At 44.2% G+C, this 21,582-nt stretch overlaps 1 protein-coding gene across 3 annotated transcripts in view; it reads right to left on the reverse strand.

Annotated features, from left to right (window-relative positions):
• Positions 1-21,582, reverse strand: part of AP2B1 (adaptor related protein complex 2 subunit beta 1) — a 101,681-nt gene that overhangs the window by 50,335 nt on the left and 29,764 nt on the right. For all 3 annotated transcript variants that reach the window (XM_053930707.2, XM_053930705.2, XM_053930706.2), the window contains exons 6-13: positions 21,305-21,495; positions 19,057-19,278; positions 18,419-18,539; positions 18,194-18,289; positions 11,575-11,690; positions 8,660-8,825; positions 6,557-6,655; positions 2,319-2,578 (exon numbers count right to left, since the gene is read on the reverse strand). In XM_053930707.2, the coding sequence (XP_053786682.1) occupies positions 2,319-2,578; positions 6,557-6,655; positions 8,660-8,825; positions 11,575-11,690; positions 18,194-18,289; positions 18,419-18,539; positions 19,057-19,278; positions 21,305-21,495 (1,271 nt within the window). The remainder of the gene's footprint in view (positions 1-2,318; positions 2,579-6,556; positions 6,656-8,659; positions 8,826-11,574; positions 11,691-18,193; positions 18,290-18,418; positions 18,540-19,056; positions 19,279-21,304; positions 21,496-21,582) is intronic.

Consider the following 21,582-nt stretch of genomic DNA (forward strand, 5'->3'; position numbering starts at 1 on the left):
AATGGGAGAGCTATGAGAAGCTACAGTTAGCTAGAGAGAAAGCAGCACATGATTCTAAAGAGTCTACAAGTTAAGAATATGGTAAATCATTAGTATGCATTCTTTCTAAATGGAAAATACAAGAAAACTAACAGGAAAACGTTTCCCATTGTGAACTGTGTAAATTGTCATCAAAGCAGTATTTTCAAAAGGCGAGACTTTCCGAGTTAGACAAGTACTTACCGGCTCACCGGCCCCACAGAGCAGAGAGAGGTACGGAAATCAACACCCAACCGAAAAGCACGTTCCCTTCCCCCCAAAAGGACCCAGCAGAGCAAACACTGTTGCGCCTCTCGAGGAGACAGGACAGGGTCTGCAGGGCGCCCGCCCGCGGCATCTCGCTCACCACCTGGTGCTGCGGGAGCACGCGAGGCGATGCCGGCACTGCACTACTGCCGCGGCGCCCCTCCCTATTTAAAGAGAGTCACTCACTGCTGCATTTGTGTGTCCTTATTTAAAGAGAGTCACTCACTGCTGCACTTGTGTGTCCTTTAACCACACAAACCAAGAACAAATGGACAAAAGGAGGTTATCCAAAAAGGACTCAGATAAGAAACTGTGAACACTTGAAGCACAGACTGTGAGACGCACCTAGGAGTCAGCGGTCATACCTAGAGAATGTTAACTATTACAAGACCCAGTCCTTGCGAAGCCACACTCCTTCGGGTAAAAATCGTAGCACTTGCCCTAAAACAAAAGGGCCAACTCAATTAAAGGCTAACGAAAGATTAATAATCATTCTCTTGGGCACTGCTCTTTCCCTGTTGATCTGTACCCACAGTTTGTTTAAATGGAGCCCAGAATGTTGGCTACACTAACTTGCAAAGCAGACCACAGGCCACGTAAACAATACACAACGAGGTCTGTCCAGAGAAAGTCCACCCATCATTAATGGAAGGGAAGGGTTAGCGTGACATCGATGTGACCTGGAAGCAAGGAGAGAGGACTAGAATGTGCTTGTGTGAGCAATGACGACATCAGTGGGGGTGGCAGATGCTGTTGAGTGAGCACATGTACTGTGTGGCTGTCACATTCAAAATGACTGAGCAAGAAGAGCAATGAATCTGCATCATATTTTGCACTGAGCTTGAACATTCCTCCACAGAAACTATTCGGATGATTCAGAAGTCTGCAGCTATGGGCAACTGGTGATTGGAAACTTCATCACAACAATGAGCCCGCTCACGCAGAGATTTTTTTGTGAAACATCAAGTCACCCGGGTGACTTAGCCCCCCTACAGCCCAGACTTAGTGCCCTGAGACTTCTGGCTTTTCCCAAAACTAAAATCACCTTTGAAAGGGAAGAGATTTCAGACCGTCAGTGAGATTCAGAAAAATTCAACAGGGCAGCTAGCTAATGGCGACCGGGAGAACTGTGTGAGGTCCCAAGGTTCCTACCCTGAAGGGGACTGAGGTGTCATTGTCCTGTGTACAGTGTTTCTTGTATCTCGTATCTTCTTCAATAAAAGCCTCTATTTTTCATAGTACACAGCCACACACCTTCTGGACAGCCCTCGCATATTAGACAACGGAAGGAGACACTCATTAACGTAAGTGCAGCTGCTCTAAACACTCGGGAACCAAACTGTACTTAGATTTCAGGTTTTTATGATTAATGAAGGAAGGAGACTCTGAAATGATTACCAGATGCCCATTATGTATTGCCCCTCCCAAGTTAAAATTGTAACATAGCTAAAAAGCAAGAGTTCCATATCACCTGAGAGCATGTTTGTGACAAAATTTCTTACTGAGACAACTTAGTGCAGTTATTTAGTAAAAAAGGTCCAGGTAACTGAAAAACTGTCTGCATAGAGTCTAGATGCTTTTGTGAAAACCCTGCAAATACTGTTTCGGTAACAGCTTTACTGCATAAAAGCAGCTGTACCTGCCACCACCATTGATAAGCCTCACTGAAGTTAGAGTAGAGGATAAAGACAGCTAAACGCACATGCAGGCTTTCTTCCAAGTTCCCAGCGCTGGGAAGACTGGGAAGACGTCTAGTCTCATCTTATCGGAGACTAGCAACTTTCAAACTTCTGCGGTTTAGAAGATCTCCCCCACATTTTCTAAACCGTAATATTACCAACTCCCAGACTGGAACAGAGGGCCGTTCACTCGCTGTGGCCTCGTGTGGTCGCTGGTACCGGGATGGAGCCCCCTGAGCAGGGTGGCAGGTTTGCTCCCCATTTTGCAAACCTGCTAGGAATAAAAGCATGAGGAAGACCAACTCCGTCTAAGCAAAGAATCACGTCTTACTGAAATCCAGGTCACCTGCTCACCTCCCATGGTGTATCGGCAAGTGTTTGCGATGGATCCCATGACTTCCTTCCACGAAGGCGTTGGGAGGCTTGTGGTACACAGAGGCCAAAGAGCCGATGTGGCAGATCAGCTCATCCAGCAGCGTGGGCTCAATGAGATCTGTCTCCTCAGAGATCAGCGGCTTCTCAGACAAGACCACCTCTTTGGCTGTGACAGGGTCCGTTGAGAGAAGCCGCCAATAAATATAGCCCCGATCTCGAAGGTCAGGGTTATCAGAATCCTAATGAAAAGACAAAAGCAAGAGGATTTAAACGAAACTTTTCTCAGTGCCGAAACCCAAACTGCGGGGTTTATTACCAAGGCAGTGCCGTAGCGATTTAGGCACAGTTGGCTGTCAAGACTGAACTTAGACCCAAGATAGTTTTAATACAGTCAAAATTCCATACTCTCTGTGTACAGAAGACTTTAAACATAAATTAAGATGGGTTATAGTCTTAAAACTCAAATTCAAAGGGATGTTGAGAAAAGGAAAATAAAGCTTAATCTAGTAAAAATTAACTGATGAGATCGCTTTGGGACATAAAAATGTTTTTTTAACTGCTATAAAGCATTAGCAGGGTTATTCATGAACTACATCTTATATATGTGTTTCACCCATACCTTCTTTCTTCATTCAAATATCTATTAAGCATCCCCTAGGGAACACTGGCTAGGCCCTGGAAATAAATAACCAACAGCGCCTGGCTTTAGCGAGCTCACAGGGGTTAATTACCACAATGTAGTGTGAGATATCACTAGTATCTAAATAACAGGAAAACGGTTCAAGAGAGCACATAACTAAGTGCTTCCAAAAGGGGTGACTCTTGAACTTAGGGGTCTTGTTTTCCTGCGGTCGTTTTAAAGTAATTTTCACATGCTCATCATTGAAAGTGTTGTATCAATGCCACATCACAATTTAGAAAATACAGCGCGTCTCCCCCAACCACACAGCCCTTCCCCATCGCCACTGCCCAACCCCCAAATGGCCGTGCCAACAGTGCGTCGTTTACCTTCCCAGACGGCTCCCGCACACACGCACTTATTTCATGCAAAAGCGGTTTCGCATTATCTACACTGCTCTGCAGGTCGCTCCCCACACTGGCACACAGCTGCAGTTCTCCCCTGCACACGCAGCAGCGTCACCATCTACTGGCGCCCGGCTGACGGACAGTGAGATTGTCGCCTCTGTATCCGCCCGCCTGTCTGTCTGTCTGTCTACCGTGTGACCAGTACACAGCATCAGTAACTATCCTGGCATCTACCTGTCGGAGTGAGTCCACATCGGGCATTTATGTCTGCACACGCTGTTCCCGGGGCATCACGGTACTAAAAGCTGCAAGTCCCCGTTCAGTTTCTGAACCAAAACACACGCACCAAACTGTTTCCCTTAAACTAGGCTTCCACATGAGTTTGTGAGTTAAGAGACAAACTGGCCCCTGGTTCAGCCACTTGGGACACATCACTCAGCTCACATCACTCAGCTCGGCACCAGCAAGGGCCTGCGTGGCTCTGACTGCGAGGCTGTCCTTAGTCACATCACTGTTCCATTTGCACTCATGAATGCATTTCTAGTTAAAACAGACAAAGCGTTATGTTGAGATACAGCAAGTTAATCAAGTACAAACACACAGCGTGCGTTATTCTAACAGAAATGCACGTGTGTGTGTGTGCATTGTATGTCATATAAAAGTGTTCACGACACTTAAAAAGCCAGGGTTAAAAAAAAGGAAAACGATGATAACATCCAACTCAGATGGTTCTGTCTGCTTTGGGGGGGGGAGGGGGTAAGATGATCCTGAGGAAGTGTCTCTAAATGGAAGATCGAAACCTCCTCACTTAGATTTTCATTTGCAAACAAAGTTTGAGCATTATAAAACATAAACAAGTTCATATTTTGAAAAAAGCAGAATACAAGTTTCTCAAAATATCAGGTCAGGAAATCAATCTCCACTCCGGTTTTTATTGATACATAAGTTAAAAGTTAAATTTTAATCCATACATGTCAGTCCCCAAAGCAGGTCTTTTAGAATTTGTAGACTAGCTCTGCTTTCTATTACACAATTAAAATGAACACTGCACATCACTTAACTGGGAAAATTTGGTTTGTCTTTATAGATTAGTAATAGTGTTAAAGGTATTAATATAAACTTTACATTATAGCTTAACCATACACTAATCAAAATAAAATTCGTTTTACTTCAAATTATCTTACATACCATGCACCTATTTAACCAAATGTCCAAAAAAAATTTCTGTGGGGATTATATATAATACAGAATTCTATACGTCTACGAAAAAACTTCGAGTCCCCCACCAATTCGAAACACTGAAATAGGGCAAACTGCTGGAGGCAGAATCGCTGAATCAAAGTGTATACTTAGTATAGATCTTAATAGACACTGACTTTATAAAAATATGGTTCTGTGAAAAATGAGTGTGAATTTTCCAAGAATGACAGTCAAGATTAGGCAAAGACCTCCACTGGCGCAACCCTGCCGTCCCAAGGGCTGACTCAGCAGGGCTACTACTGTAAGGGGGCCCTCAGTGCCTGCCTGTCACCTGGAGGCCCAGTCAAGACTTGTGACAAGGAACCAGAACCTTTTAAGGGTTCTAATGTCCCGCCGTATGTTTGGCAACTCAGAAAACCTGATTTTGCATCTGCTGTACTGCCAGTCCTACAGGCCCTCCTCAGGATCTCAAGGAACAGTACTTCTAAAAATCTGAGAGCTTCCCAAAATAATTCTTACCGGGCAAGCTCTAAACCAGTAATTCTGAATTCATAATGTGCACCAGCATTTGCACACACCAGAAAAGCCACTAAAAATGTGGGTTCGAGGGCCAAATCACAGATTCTGACTCGTTATGTCAGTGGTGGGGCCCAGGAATCGGTATTTTTAACAAGCAACAAGGGTGACTTTTGGTGATGGCGGTCTCCAGTTCAGAGCTAAAAAAACTAAATAAAGACTCCTCTTTACTGAAGCTGGGTATTTCTGTGTGCATTTTTTGCTAATTCCTCCATAGCTATCAAAGCAAAAAAGACAAATCTTCGAAATGAAGCCACAGTCCGAGGGTTGGTTTTCTTTTCCCCTAACTGATAATATTTCTAACTATACCACCATTTTATTTAAAATTAGAAGCGCAAAGGTTTCACATAGACTTCACTGGACTCTCAGCACGGTTAAAGAACAGTAGCAACTGACCCTACTGTAGAGACGGGAGAACAGCTGCATGAAAAAGCAATCTGCTCCGCTGTGTCCTGAACCAGCAAACAAGGCAGAAAGGGCACCCACCACCCAATTCAAGTTAACACAATCCAGCAGTTCACACCGCCCTCAACTTAAGTTGGTACTTTCCAGTCAAAAATATTACGTTCTTATTTCACAAACTTGAGAAAAAGAATTCCAACTTCCAATGGAAAAGACTTACATAAATGTGTTTGTCCTTTTATGTTAACTACTCAGATCTCGATGGACAGAAAAGGCAAGCTCAGAGAAACTGCTTAATAATTATTTATAGCCAAATATGAAATAATCGTCCACAATGACCTTAAAACTATTAAGTTCACTCATACATCCTGACTTACACACAGCGGTGCTTCAGGCTGGGCAAGCAGGGAATTCTCTGCTTGGGTATTCTCACAGTCATTCCTAACCTTCGGACTGGAAAAGCAGCGTAGCCCAGCGGATCGGGGAAAGACTCTGGAACCAGACTATCTGGACTGGAGTCCCAGCTCCGCCCCACACTAACTGGGCCTGTCTCCCTTTCTTCCTTATTGTATAAAACAGAACAGTAGCAACACTGAGACTGAGTTAACATGTGAAGTGTTACCTAGAATGCCCAATACACAGCAATCACTATACAAGTAATTCTTATCGTTCACAGTTGTAAGTATGCAAACCAGAGTTTATTCTTGTATTTCATTAATCACTGTATCATTTACTTGTATTACTTATAAACCTACTTCTGCCCACCCGCTGCAGTATGTCCTTTACTAGCACTGAAGAATCTAAGTTCAATTTTCATGGATTGTAACAACTGGAATCATTTAAAACCCTACAACCAGCTAATTTAGTGGAATATATATAAGAAGGACTGTTTTAATATTATAACAGGATCTAAAGACTGATGAACCCTTCCAATTGAAACCTCCCCAAATGAACCTTCTTAGGAGTCTCATAACTTCCTACAATTTAAAATCAACCCCACGCTGATTTCTTACCTGTGTTGCCAAACTCAAGACCTGCTGTACCAGCTCCTGTGTTTCTGATGGTTTCTTGAGGAAAAGCTTCACTATGGCAGTAAGCAGAGTAAGCTGCACCTAAGCAGATATGATTTAATAAAGTGAAAGGCAGCCCTGGCTGATGTGGCTCAGTGGATTGAGCACTGGACTGTGAACCAAAGGGTCGCTGGTTCACTTCCCAATCAGGGCACATGCCTGGGGTGCGGGCCAGGTTCCCGGTGCGGGGTGCTCGAGAGGCAACCACACATTGATGTTTCTCTCTCTCTCTTTCTCCCTCCCTTCACCTCTCTAAAAATAAGTAAAATTAAAAAAAAATAAAGTAAAAGGCATTTCATTATTCATACCATGATTTCCAAAATAGCATTTCCCCACTTATGAATTACTATGGGTCCTTTCTGATTCTGACTACAAGACCAAGATTAAAACAGAGCCAGTATCAACAACAGCAGTCAAAGGTATCCATCAGCTGAAAACTCACTAGCCTCCTATTCCCAAACTGCACTTTTTGGCATCAAAAATTGCTTCTTTGCTTCTGGCCCAGCTAATCACCCGTGATTCTTCAAGTTCACGCTAACAACGTGATGACAATGACACTGGCTCCTGACCAAGCCCACAACTACTGACTTCCACCCCAGCCACAACCTCAGGGGACTGAGGGAGTCAGCGGTCACACGGGGGCAGAAGCGAGACAGAAGTGTCATGCCAGAGCACAAGCCACTTCAGAGTGGGGTGCCGAGCCGCAAACCTACTGGCTTCTGTGTGTCCCTTGTAAAAGCCTATTAAACATGCTATGGTGGATTAAATACACGAACTTCAGTTTGCAGTGAGTACAAATGGTAAGGGAAGGGGTTTAATCATTTATCTGCTCTTCTGGGCCTGCGGCCCTAAGGTCAGGCCTCTCAGTTTCGGTGGTGGAGAGATGAAGATGAGAAGGAGTCTAACCATCAGAGAATCTTTTCCAACTGGGCATGCCAGCCCTCACCCCAGTCCCAGGGGGGACAACCTGGGATAAGAAGCCAGGAGTGGGTGACATCTTGGGATGACAGAAAATGAGAAAGTGGTAGCCACTGCTCTCAGCCAGTAGTGGGCAAGGTGTGGTTCTAGAGCAGCAGCAGCAGCAGCATCGCCCTGAACCTTGTAAGGACTCAGAACGCTGGGCCCATCTCAGAGCCACTGAGTCAGAAACCGAGGGGCGGGGCCCATCAACCTGAGCTTTAACAAGCTTTCCAAGTGTTTCTGAAGCTCGTTAAAGTTTGAGAACCACTGGCAGGTTCACTCCACCTGAAATCAGCACAACTGAAAAAACTTGTCCCTTTTGGGAGAAAAATGAAATACACGAGGTCTGTCCAAAAAACGAGAAGGGCTTTTGCACAACATCGATGTAACCTGGCAGCCAAGGACAGTGGACTGGCATGCATGTGTGTGAATGATGACAACTTCCCTGTACTAGTCAGCAGGGGTGGAAGACACTGCTGAGTGAGCACGTGTACTATGTGGCCATCGCATTCAAAATGACTGACGGAGTAAAGCACCGAATCTGCATCAAATTTTGCATTAAGCTTGAATATTCCTCTGCGGAAGCTGTTTGGATGATACAGAAGGCTGCAGCTGTGGGCAACTGGTGATGGGCAGCTTCAGCACAACGGGCCCGCTCACGCATCAAGTCTCCTGCAGAGTTTTTTTGGTGAAACATCAAATCACCCAGGTGACTCAGTCCCCCTACAGCCCAGACTTGGCACCCTGCGACTTCTGGTTTTTCCCCAAAACTAAAATCACCTTTGGAAGGGAAGAGAGTTCAGGTCGCTGATGAGATTCAGGAAAATACAATGGGGCAGTGATGGCAACTGGGAGAACTGTGTGAGGTCCCAAGGTGCCCACTTTGAAGGGGACTGAGGTGTCACTGTCTTATGTACAATATTTCTTGTATCTTCTTCAATAAACGTCTCTACATTTCCTATCACGTGGCTGGATGCTTTCTGGACAGAACTCGTATGTATCAATCTCATGAAAATGGCTGAACCTTTACTTTCCCTAAAATCTTCCCCGAAAGATCTATGACACAGGATGGAGATGAAAACCTACCTGGGTGCTTTCATCGTGAAAACCCTCCAGGAAGCTCTCCAGTAATTCATCTGCATTGTCGATTCGCTCCGCGTATTCCCCCACAATCCAAATCATAGCAGCTCGAGCATCTGGCTCGTCCAGGGAGTCTAAGTTCTCACACAGAGTAGCAATGATGCTTTCATACCTGATGTAACAAAATGGACCACAGTTAGTGAGGGCCACACTGAGAACTGTACTGAACCACAGAAGTTAAAGGTACAATCAGAGACAAGGGACTCTGAACCTAGCCACCAAAATACAGAGGCTTTTTAGTCCAGGGAATGTAAAGGCTTTAAGTCAGAAGATTACAAGTGTCTTAAATTTCCCTTCAATTATGTTTGCTAACTAGAACTTAAACATTTATAAAAGCTCATCAAATATTCTTTTCACAAGGAAAAGCTAACCGGTGGTGGGAGACATTACCACCCGATGTTTCTAACAATCTTTGTGGTGCACGGTCAGAGAATGTTCCCGTCTACGATTCCACTCTGCCTTCACGGTAGAGAACAAGTCCCACTTCGCTTTTAGGAAAACGGAGTTAGACAACAACAGCACCCAGACTAGAAACGGTGATTCTATCCCTTAATCCGCATCTCCGCTTTCCATAGGGGTCTTGTTTTTTAAATTTAGAGAAAGGGGGAGGGAAGAAGGAAGAGAAGGAGAGAAACATCAACGAGTGGTTGCCTCTCGCACACCCACCGGGGGACCTGGCTCACAACCCAGGCATGTGCCCTGACTGGGAATTGAACCAGCAACCCTTGGGTTCACAAGCCTGCACTCAATCCACTGAGCCACACCAGCTAGGGCTGCTTTTTATAGAGATCTTTATGTTCTTTCCTCCCAAGGCACTGCCCATACTAAAGATCTGTTTCTCCAAGCAAACAAGAAATTCAAATACTTATTTTTAATTTGACAGGTCTATAGCTCTCCCACTTTACCCTGCTGAACCCACCTCTTTGGGTAATGTAGTTATAAACATCAAAATAACATTATATATTAGAAGTAGACAAATAAATAATACACTTAACTGTTTGCCCTAGTTCCACAGATTAAACTGGGTTTCTGATAGTTCTTTCTTAAAATCAAGCTTTTATAACCCCCCACTAGAACCAGAAACAGGCACATTTCTCAACCAATCACGCTGTGACACACATCGCCACCTTATCCAAGACGTTCTGGGGGGTGGAAAAACTACTGTATTTTGCCGTGTATATGGCACTTCCATGTATAATGTGCACCCATGGTTTTGGCCCAAACTTTCAGGAAAAAAAAAATCTTTTGTTTTAATTTTTTAGTTTATGTATTTATTTATATTTAGAAACAAAACTGATTATTGTATTCCACGGTATCGTTTTGCATATGGATATCATTATTGCTTTCTACAGTTAAACTTTTAATGCCTAAGCGTAAATAAAAGAATTAAAAACATTTATACAGGCCCTGACTGGTGTGACTCAGTGGCTTGAGTGCGGGCTTGCAAACGGAAAGGTCACCGATTCGATCCCCAGTCGGGCACACCCCTGGGTTGCAGGCGGCGTTGGGACATGTGACAGACAACTGATGACTGTAGATCTCACACACTGCAGTTTCTAACCCTCGTTCCCCATCCCCTCTCTCTAGAAGTAAATAAAATCTTTAAAAAATAGTTTATATATGGATACAGAATTAGTGCCACCCATGTATAATATGCGCATTATATACGGCAAAATACGGCAGGGTTCTTTTCCTAAAATACTGTTTCTAAAACTTGAAATGTGTATGTGTGTACAACGCTTAATAAACCACTGCCTTGCTAAAAACACTTCTTCTAATTGTGAATCCACCACTAAGCTAACGTACTGCAAGTCACTGCATTTGACACGACCATTAATATCTAACCAGAAGTTTCAGTACAGAGTGTTTCTACAACTTTAAGGCAAAATGAGATTTAGGATGCTTACAAACCTACTGTTCTGTTGCTATTTCAGATTCCTTAATTGCTTGCTTTCAAAATCAAATCTAAGTACTTTTGCTTCATAAACTACGAGGCCTCAATGTGAAAAATGTGCAGCGTGAAAATGCCGTTGTAGCGCCACACACAGGAGCAGCTACAACACATCAGAAAGGATGTGCGACACTGACAATTCACTGTTACCTGTTCTGAAATTTCTACAAAGTACCAGGTAACAAGCAAAGTGAACTGTGCAGTTATCACCTTCCTCAGTCTTTCTGGGAAAGTTTCTGACCACCCCATAGGGTCACATAAATAACATTATATATTAGAGGTAGACAACATGGGTGGTCAGAAAATTTATCACCCAAACTGAGACGTTTCTGAGAGTGAAAAGGGGCACAGTCATTAATTATGCCTGGTAACAGGCATAAACCGGGGTTATACCTGGAAAACCTGGAATATATGGGTCTCTTATTAATAGTAACTTCACTAGCAAAGAATTTGGTTAACTTCAATGTACGCTAATCAATAGTGCATATTCAGACAGAGCTTCGATTCTCCTGTAAGTAATAAAGCAACCCTGGCCCCGCGTGGCTCAGCTGGCTGGCGCACTGCCCCACACGTCAAAAGGCTGTAGGTTTGACCCCCAGTTGGGGTGCATACGGGAGGCAACTGATGGACATTTCTCTCTCTCGCCCCGCCGTGTCTTTCTCGAAAATCAACGAACACATCCTTGGCTGAGGATGGATAGATAGATAATAAACAAATAAAATAAAGCAGGGTGAAAAATCATGTTTTAACCCCCATGCTAACAACCTCGTATGGTTCTGATTTTTAATGAAGCATCCTATCACGACGAGCTATGTTACAAAGAATAATTCTTTCCTCGCCAATCCAGAGAGCCTCACTCAGGCATCCCCTAAGTGATCTGAGGAAGAGGGGCAGAAGTACGAGCACGTACTTGTTGGGGTACTTGCGGAAGATGTCTCTGATGACAACAATCGCCTCCTGGACCACATAGTTCACTTTGGTCTGGATGAGATCGAGCAATGTGCTCACGCAGCGTTCTGCAGATTGCTGCAAAGAGGAACATAACAAATGGGAAGTGAGATGACCTGTCCGATAATACAAAACCTCAGCATAAAATAAACCTGAAACATACAGGTCCATCAACCACACTAGACAAAAAGATCAGGCACCTAATTTAACCAAGATACACCAGAGGCTGTGCTATCTGCGGGAGATGTACGAATTTTACTCACCACAAACACACTGACAGGTGAGTGTCCACTCACATGAAGAGAATCATCTGGTAGAGCAGGAGAATAGAAATGGGAAGAATAAGGCAAGACAGGAGGTCTTTATCTGCAGTTCATGGATGAGTGGAGACCAGAAGGCAACTTTAAACTCTTGAGATGAAACTGCCAGATTTCACATGTACACACAAGCACATTTTCCAGTGAGGGTCCACAGTTCACCGTAGTTTCAAAGTTATCTCTGACTCAAAGACTCCTAAGAAAAAGCTGCTATCTTTGGGGCTGTATAACAAAGTCTGTAACCTTAGATAAACTGCAATTTTCCACAGTCTATAGTTCATCTATAAAACAGAATTTAATCTAGGAATCTTTGACTGCTGAAGGGAATATAAAAGAATGTAAGTGACAAAACTAGTGTATGGAAATTATGTCGTAGTTTTTAAAAGGAGAAGGGCTCTAGAAGAGAGATTCTAAAAATCAAGGACTACCCAGGCCAGATGGATCGGTTGGTTGAAGCATCATCCTGTACACCAAAATGGTTGAGGGTTCGATTCCCGGTCAGGGCACATACAGGACACAACTGATCGGAGTTTCTATCTCACATCGATGTTTCTCTCTCTTTCCCCTTCCTATCTCTCTAAAATTAATAAACATATCCTCGACTGAGGATTAGAAAATAATAAAAATAATATAAAAACCAAGGACTGATTTGTCATACACTGTAATGCACTCTGATGGGTCACTCCAGCACATGCCCACTGGTAAGATGCACTAGAAAGTACACAGCAACACCTGGGCGATATTCTTGCCCGAAACACGAAATGTGGCTTTACCAAGCCTCTAGATTCGATTACTCGAAGAGGATGGAGCACTGAGATGAAGAACACTAAGATACAACCTGCCAAATCCAGACGCTGGCCTCATCCCTTCAAAAAGTGGCACCAAATTAACTAAGAAAAGACCTGAGATACATTAGCCAAAAGCAACGTGTGGACCTTGTTCAGATTCTGAACTGAGCGGGCCAACTCTGAAGAGATTTAGACAACTAGGGAAAACCAAACAAGGAATGGGTATGGAATTAAGAATTACTGTTTGTTGGGGGGTGGTAACGGTATTGTGACAATATTTTTTTGTAAAGGACCTTATCTATTAGATATGCTCACTGGACTACTCTAGTAAGATTATACCTGAGATTTCCATTAAAATACAATCACACTCCATTCCCTTAACATTTTTTAAATCCTCACTTCATAATATATTTATTCATTTTTTTCTTAAGAGAGAGTGGAAAGGACAAAGGGAGGAGGGAGAAAGGCAGGGAGAGAAACATGGATCAGCTGCCTCCCGGAAGTGCCTCAAACGGGGATCAAACCACCTTCTGGAGCACGGGTGATGCTCAAGCCCACAGAACGGCCGGCCAGGGCCTGCTCCCTTTAGAGGGGGAGGGAGAAGGGAAAGATAAAACTGCCGCAACATGCTGATGTTTGCTCGAGATGGAGAATACGGTTATGAGAGTTCGTTAATCAACTGTACTTTACTGTATGCCTCACATTTTCTCCAATAAAATGTTTTAAATGCATTATAATATTTTAAACCATTCCAACCAATTTAATGGAAACAAAATTCCACCTGGAGGATATTTATATGACGTCATATATGATTCTGTTGCACTGTAAAATAAATAAAATAAATCCTGCCATCTTTTATGTATTTTTTCCCATCTTTTATATATTTTTATGTTTTATTCATTTTCAGCTAGTAATTCCTGTACTGCAATTGCAACACCAAAATAGGTAAAAATAATTAAATATGTAAGTTGTGATAAATTACAAAGTGCGCAGGTATAGGCTGCCCTGGAATTAGAGAGTCATCGCAAGCATCACTTCTGATTAAGAAAAGGGCCCCAACAAAGCAGCACAGCAGCACCTTCCACTGTACACGCACGAAGTCCGGGAGCACAGACACCCGGCACGGATACGAAACTGAGTACAGGATAAAGACAACACCTCCTAACAGGGAAGACAAAGTGCTTTTCCTGGTGTTTGATTTCCACACTCATACATTTCACAAAAATTACTTCCAATTATTTTAATTATTGGTTAAAGACATATTTAAATGTAAAAACAAAATCACTGCTCTACAAGTAGAAAATCAAGGGGAATTTTATATAGCTTTGAGGTAGTGCACAACTTTGTAAGCACGCTACTAAAGATACCACTGAGAAAAATACTGCTAGACTCTAGAAAGCGTGAGCTACTGCAGTGTATTAACAAGTACAATGAAACCAAAAGGAAAACAAATTGGGAAAATAACTGCTAATGAAATGAAGGGTTAATATCTTTAATTATAAAGGACTCTATATTATTTGGAAAAAGAGCAAAAACAACTTTAAGGTCCTATAATGAGGAAAAGAGGCTAAATAAATTATGAAGCAATCACACATTATGTCTGTAAACCACTAAAGATGATGAAAAATACTATCAGGAACATGGAAAAATATCCACGTATGGTTAAGTGAAAAAAAACCCCAGCTGATTACAAAAGAAAACAGCATTCACACAATGATCTCACTTTTGTAAAAAACACACCCGTGAACAGAGGACTGCGTAAACAAAGATTTAAAGTTGTGTTCACATCATCTCAGGCGGGGCAGAATGGGGGCAGGAGAAAGCAGGGAGTTCTATTTTCAATTAACGTGTCATATTTTATGATTGTATGTAGGAAACACATACAGCTTTCCTAAGAGGAAAAACATATTTTTGTTTGTTTTTAAGTTAAGGGATGAGACACAAATCTGTATCTTATTTATTTTTTAAGATTTATTTATTTTTAGAGAGAGGGGAAGGGAGGCAGGAAAGAGAGGGACAGAAACATCTACGTGAGAGAGAAACATCAATTGGTTGCCAAGAAAGAACCCGAGCATGTGCCCGGACCGGGACTTGAGCTGGCAACCTTTCCCTTTGCAGGACAATGTCCTACCAACTGAGCCACACCAGTCAGGACTGTATCGTATCGTGATCCATAAAAACTTGAAATACTAAACATCATAGAACAGAAAAGTAGAAAGTGAAGGATTCCTGGTACTAACTTATTGCTGTAATCTCTCTCAAACAAGTAACATCACTTGATTTTATTTAGAAGACTAAGAAAGGCCAGGGCTTGTTTACCTCCTCCTTAAAGAAATAGGTATATACTGTAAGTGTATACAATTTTATTGTTTTATTTATTAACTTTTTAAAAGATTTATTCTATTTTTAGAGAGGGGAAGGGAGGGAGAAAGAGAGGGAGAGAAACATCAATGTGTGGTTGCCTCTCATGTGCCCCTACGGGGGACCTGGCCCACAACCCAGGCATGTGCCCTGATTGGGAATCGAACCAGTGACCCTATGGTTCGCAGGCCCGAGCCACACCAGCCAGGGCTAAGTGTATATAATTTTAATTTGTCAATCATGGCTCAATGAGGGAAGGGGAAAAAGTAAAATCTATTAAAAACAAACAAACAGAAACAGGCAAAAGTTATTGAAAACAAGTACAATGGGATTGCTTTTCCAGTGCTATTTATTGACACTACAGCTTCCTGCTCAATCTTTAACCTAAGCAACTTAATACAACAAAATTATGTATTCTTTTCGCCTGAGGATTCTTGTAGCAACATAGAAACACATGTATCTACAGTCATGATAAAAATACAACTCCAACTCTTAAAGACATCTTGAACTTTTAAGTAGGCCCTGTTCTCTTATCTAAGAACTAAACTAAAATTAATTTGTTGTCATTTGCCATAACTCTGAAACCGGCCACACATTTGAAAAGGGTAAGATGTCCTGAAAGAAAGTGGCGCTCCATTTCCAGTCTGCACAGAAAGTCTCTTCAATTTCCTCGCTAGTTCTGCCCGCCCCCCATAGACGGGTGGGTTCAAAACAGGCAACCGTCGCCTCTCCCACCTCTAACTGTTTGGGCTATGCCACTCTTTCCAGAAGAGAACTTTTGTGATTGGAAAAGTTCTAAGGAAAATCCAAAGTAACCTGAGATAAGGAAGCACTAGATAAAAGGCGGGATTCTTGAAGGCTGATCTTAAGTCTCCTGAGAGAGTTCACACCTCACTCACTCCCATGGGGGCTCCCTGTGAGTCAGAGCAAGACTCCCTGGAAGACTCCCTGACTCCCTTAAAGCTGTCAGAAGCTCATCTTTCCCAGACAACTTTCCAATTAGTCCCAACAGACGGCAAGAACAGTCTCTGGAATGTAGGTGCTCTGAGAACCCTTTCTAGTAATTCCAGGGGTAGGGTATCTTTTCTCGCCTTGGAATGGGATCTGATTTTATATGACTCTGTCGGAGAGGTCAGTAAGGCAGTGACAGTCTGGCAGTGACAAGCTCAAAATGACCCTTATGCTACCAAAATCCCTCTGAAAGTTGCTTACCTCAACAACAAAAAAAGAAAAAGTTCGTAGATAAAAGTATGGTGATTAAAACAGATATAATGTATCAAGATCCAACAAACAGACTTCCCCATTTGTCTAACGGAGCCACAGAAGAGTGTCAAATATCTGAAGCGACCGAGCTAGCAGCACCCGGATTAGAAACCAGGGTTAACTTACTTCCGACTGCAACAACTAGTCTACTAAACTAGTATCTATCAGTGTGAACTTCATGAAGCAGCACTGACTTGAATAAAAACCAGGAAGGCCAGTTAGGAACTTGGTTTTCATAAATGCTTCTCTGACAGCGTTCGTTTCCTTCTGTTCCCGGGAAGTACTAAGTACTGGTCACACTGTTCAAGTTATTTTAGTATCCTTGAGAAGTCAGATGGCCCAACCCTCTGCCACTAAGCAGAACTGCGTATAGTCAAGTAGCAAGAACAAAGACGGAGCTCTGAATCCCAAACAGAGCGAACAGAGGCCATCGTTAATTTCAGCAAGTTTCTGAAGGGGGAGAAACAAATGGAGGACCGGTGACTGATGAAGCAGGGCCATGCAAATCACAGCCCATAGTCCCCATTAGAAAGCTACAACCAAGCTAGAAACAAATCGGCCCTTTAACGCCAGAGAGCACATCAAGGAGACTTTCAAGTAAAGACCAACTTACTGTCCTAACGCAGAAACCTGCTAGCTGACAGCCCTGCCTGTGTGCACACAAGTCCTAGTAACTCATCTCTGCTAAATATAAATGGACCGCACCTAATTATCTGCATGTCACACACCTCAATTAAAAATGGCGTGCAGAGCCCTGACCAGCATGGCTCTTGGTTTGGCGTCATCCTGCAAAGCGAAAGGTAACCGGTTCAATTCCTGGTCAGGGCACATGCCTGGATGGCGTGCGTCTGAGAAGCAACCAATCAACGCTTCTCTCACACACTGATGTTTCTCTCCCTCTCTTCCCCCCTCTCTAAAAATAAACAAACAGAATCTTAAAAGACAATACAACACTGTGTATAATAGACATGTAACTATCACAATTCCCCCGATAATTAAATTCAAACTGCAGAAACTAAATGAAAACACTGTAACTCCTATCCTCAGGGATTCGAGAAGCTACTAGAACCACAAAGAAAGGAGTGCTATGAGAAAGTAGCAATAACAGGAGGAACAACGAAGAGAGGCTGGATGAAATGATGGCTGTGCAGAGGCCAAGAAAGAAACCAGTCGACAGGAGGGAGCCAGAGGACTGGGAGAGGGGGCCTGGGACAAAAGGAGGTTTACACGCTCGATATTACGCTTGAAAGGCCGACAGAAGACAGGCTGCAATGGAGACACAGTGCAAGAGAAAGAGAAAGGCCATTGCAGAAGTTCCAGGAAAAACAGGTCTCAGTAAGGAAACACGTCATCATGTGCTTTCAACGGGCCCTACATATTTAGTCATAACATGCACGGTAAGTTTTGCAAGCCTGCAGCTGCCAGAACAAGAAATACAGGAATATTGTCTCAATTTACAGAGATAACCGACAGGGGCAAAAGCTCGGGATACAGCTACACCGGAAGACAGGAGCGGAACTAAGCAGGAAAGGCGGCCGCACAAACTGAGCTGCCCGTCTCCCAGCAGGGGGTTAGCAGTGTTTGCAACCGGTAAACCAAGAAGCAATAGTGTAAGCACACTATTTGGAGAGATATGGAAATATCTAAAGAGTAATGAAAACCAGAAACATGATTTAAATGATTCCCTCGGAGAAGAGAAGAACCAGGGATAGCTGCCTTTCATTAGAAATTCTTGAATATTTTGACGATGAGCTTTCTTACTCTGATAGACTTCAAAGATTATTTTAAAGAAAAGAGTGAGGAGAGCGCTCCGACCCCTGTACCATGACCACAGCCACCACTGGACACTTGCCTCCACCTTGATGGCGCACCGTCCAATGGCCCGCACTGCTTTGCGGACGAAGTCGACATCCACCTCTGTGGCATATTCCTTCAGTTCGGCCAGGACCTGGAAAAATCCAGGGAGTGAACAAGAATTATGGATATTCTCAAAGGGCAATTTAATGGTCTGGCTTTTTCTGAACGTCAGACCGTAAGGTCTAAGGCCTTATGAACTGGAGTTTACATAAAGTCTGACCTGAGCGATATTGGCTTGGGATGCCAAACGAATCATGATGTCCAACTTCTCCAGTTTCACATAGATGGGATCGTTATACTTCACAAAGAAGACTTTGATTTCCTGCTTTAAGATTTCAGGCCTGCGACACACACAAAGACACAAGGTAGGAAGGTGAGGCATCGCCTGATATCTCCTTCTGAGTCTCTATTAATATGTAGCCTACCCCGCTGTGCTCTCCTCCCACTCCAGCCCCCACAGGAAACAAACGCACCAACTTCCCCAACACCCCTGTACTCGAATCGGTTCCATGTGGCAGACCAGTTCGGTCCTTTAACGCGTCCGGGCACGTACAGTCAAGAAATGCTGCAAGAACCGCAGCCCGGCCCCACACAGAAGCCTGAACCACACTGTACAGGCACCAGCTAGGCTGCCATTTAGAGACCCGCAGGACACAGACCGCACTGCGGAGGAGCAGCCGGCACTCCATGCAGGAGTGCTCCCAACTCAACTGCGGGCCTGACACAGGGCAGTGGTTCGGCCACACGACATTCTCACTCTCATGCATTAAAAAGAGTTTAACGCTGGCCCCTCTAATATTGGTATCATTAAAGCTTAATTCTACAAACACTTTACTCAGCAATTCGTTTCTCCCCAACCTTTTCTGAACGATTAGGTTGATGTTCCTCAGGGCGACGTACTGCACCTCTGGCTCCCCGGACAGCAGGGTGACGAGCGGAGGGGCCAGCTTCTTCAGCAGCATGTTGTAGTAGTCGGAGTCCTTGGGCAGCAGCTCCAGAAACTTCATCAGGACTTTCACTGCCGAGAGCACCACTGCCGAGTTGGCGTGAGACAGCCGGGGAGTCACGCGCTCACAGATGCTGCAGGACAGAGAAGGAAAACCCAGCCCTTGAGTATTGTTGCTTTGCTCAGTTCAGGCCGCAAGGCAATGAGTCCGAGTCCCACAGCCCAAGTGTTGAATTAGAGAATCAGTTAGAAAGGTCAAAGCTCCGTGCGTAAATAGAAATTGGGATCCAACACCACAGAAGCCTCGTTCCCCGCAAACTACAGGCAGAGCTGGGACCGCAGAAGACTTTAGGAAACCAGCAACAAGGGATGTTCCAACTGCAAGGAAACCAGCCAATACCCAAAACACGTGAAGCTCACACCATTTGCCTTCCAGTTTTATAGCCCTTTCTGTCTCCCCACATTATGCAAGGACTCCCTGCCTCACAGCCCATGTCTCCTCAACCCACAGGAAGTCAAGTTAAGCATTCCGAGAGTCGTTTCGGACTGAGAGATATCAACCAACTGTGCTGAAGGTTTCACTGGGAAGATGCAGGAGGAGGTGGGATGACAGGGAAAACCACCCAACCCTTTGCTTTCAGGATAGAAAAGGAAGCTCTGAGAGGGTTTTTGTTTGTTTTTGAACAATGGAACACCATTGCAATATTCTCCCAACCTCTCTCCCTTCTCCTAGACCTGTCACCTGCACTAAAATGCCGCATGAAACCTTGAATATTTAATTATCTGTTGAGGGGTCTTCAGAAATTAAGCTAATTTTGATCGCTCTTGGGCAACTTAAGTGGATACGGACGACATTCAGTTACAGACACACAAGAAGCAGGCGGTGCTTCTTTCCTTCCCTCCTGCATCTGCTCAGCCGACCCCCCACCGCCTTCAGACTCTACACAAGTGCCACCTTCTCAGCGGGGCCTTCCCTGACCACCCTTTGATAAAGTACAGCTCAGCCCCAAATGTCAAGCACACCTTTGATCTCACCCCGACTTCATCATTCTCATCCACACTCACCACCTGACATATTATGTACCGTATAACTACGTGTTATGCACACACCTTATGGGCCTGTACTTCTGCCCCAGCCCTCAGAACAGGGGTTTGAGGAGGGCCGCGGTCCGTCTGTCTACCACCGCATCCCTAGGGCCTGGACGGGCCCGGCACACGACACCAGCTCAGTAAGTACTTCCCGAGACGTCAGTGACCAACAGAAAATAAATTCCACGTAAAGTTCTTTCCAGAAGACACCTGTACTTTTAATGCTGGAAAGACACTACCAGTGCGGACTTCAGCTAAGTCCAAAGGGAACAACGTCCCAGACAAGCGAAGAGCACTTCCGCTCCCATAGCTTGAGCCTCAGCCAGGCAGAGAAGGCTCTGATCCGCCACACTAAATGTCGCCCTCACTGAAGAGCCAACACTTCCTCAGAGGTGCGTGGCCTAGCACAACACCTATACACACAAACTTCTCCATACAAACTGGTGGGAACTTCAACTCCGTAAACTAAAGTGTATGTACGTGCATGTGAAATTTAATAGCCAATTTCTAATAGTCAAAGACAGCCTGTAACACGACAATGCTAAGGGGCGAAGCAGAACTGTCCAGGTGTGCCTTCCACAATCTCCGAACCCCGACTGACGTGACTGCTACAGCTGATGGAAGACATCACGTTTTGCTGGCTCCAGCACTTTCTGTGGTACTGAATTACGGGTATAGCTCAACTCGTAATCAGCGCTAAGCCGGTCACTGTGTGTCCAATAGAACGAAAGTCTGTTGCTACAGTGAGAGGCGCTCAGAACCCTCCTCTGTCCCAAGGCCAAGAACTGCGGGGTGGGAGATGAGACCCCCACGAGGGAGATTTCGGTGCAGCGCACCTGTGCTGTTCGAACGAGAACGGGGAATGCATCTCCTAGGAGACAGCAATGTTCGTGTGGTGCCTATACTACCTAAAATGTTCCTGAATCCAGTAAGCAAATACCATGGGGATGGAAACATCTTTCCCACAAACCACGGATCTTCCTCAACACGACAGACTTCTATTCTAATACGGACACTGGGACTTACTAAACCATCAAGGCTCCCAGATGCCACCCAGGAAACCGCACTCACCTCTGAGCCTCTCGGTCATCTTTCGGGTTGTAATTGGACAGGCAGTCCAGGATGAAGATCTGGCCCCACTCAGTGCACTCATTCAGGGCTGTCAGCAGCTTATTGATGTTCTGTGGGTTCAGATCGAGTAAGTTGCTGTTTGGGTGAGATTCACTGATTTCAGATAATGCTGCTACAGCATTAGCCACCACCTGGGAAAGAAGCAGATGACCTTCATTTACCAAGAACGGTACGACTACAAACACTTAATCTTCTCTGGACCACAGATCTCAACTCCT

This window comes from Desmodus rotundus, chromosome 9 (genome assembly GCF_022682495.2).
Source record: "Desmodus rotundus isolate HL8 chromosome 9, HLdesRot8A.1, whole genome shotgun sequence".
NCBI classification, from domain to species: domain Eukaryota; kingdom Metazoa; phylum Chordata; class Mammalia; order Chiroptera; family Phyllostomidae; genus Desmodus; species Desmodus rotundus.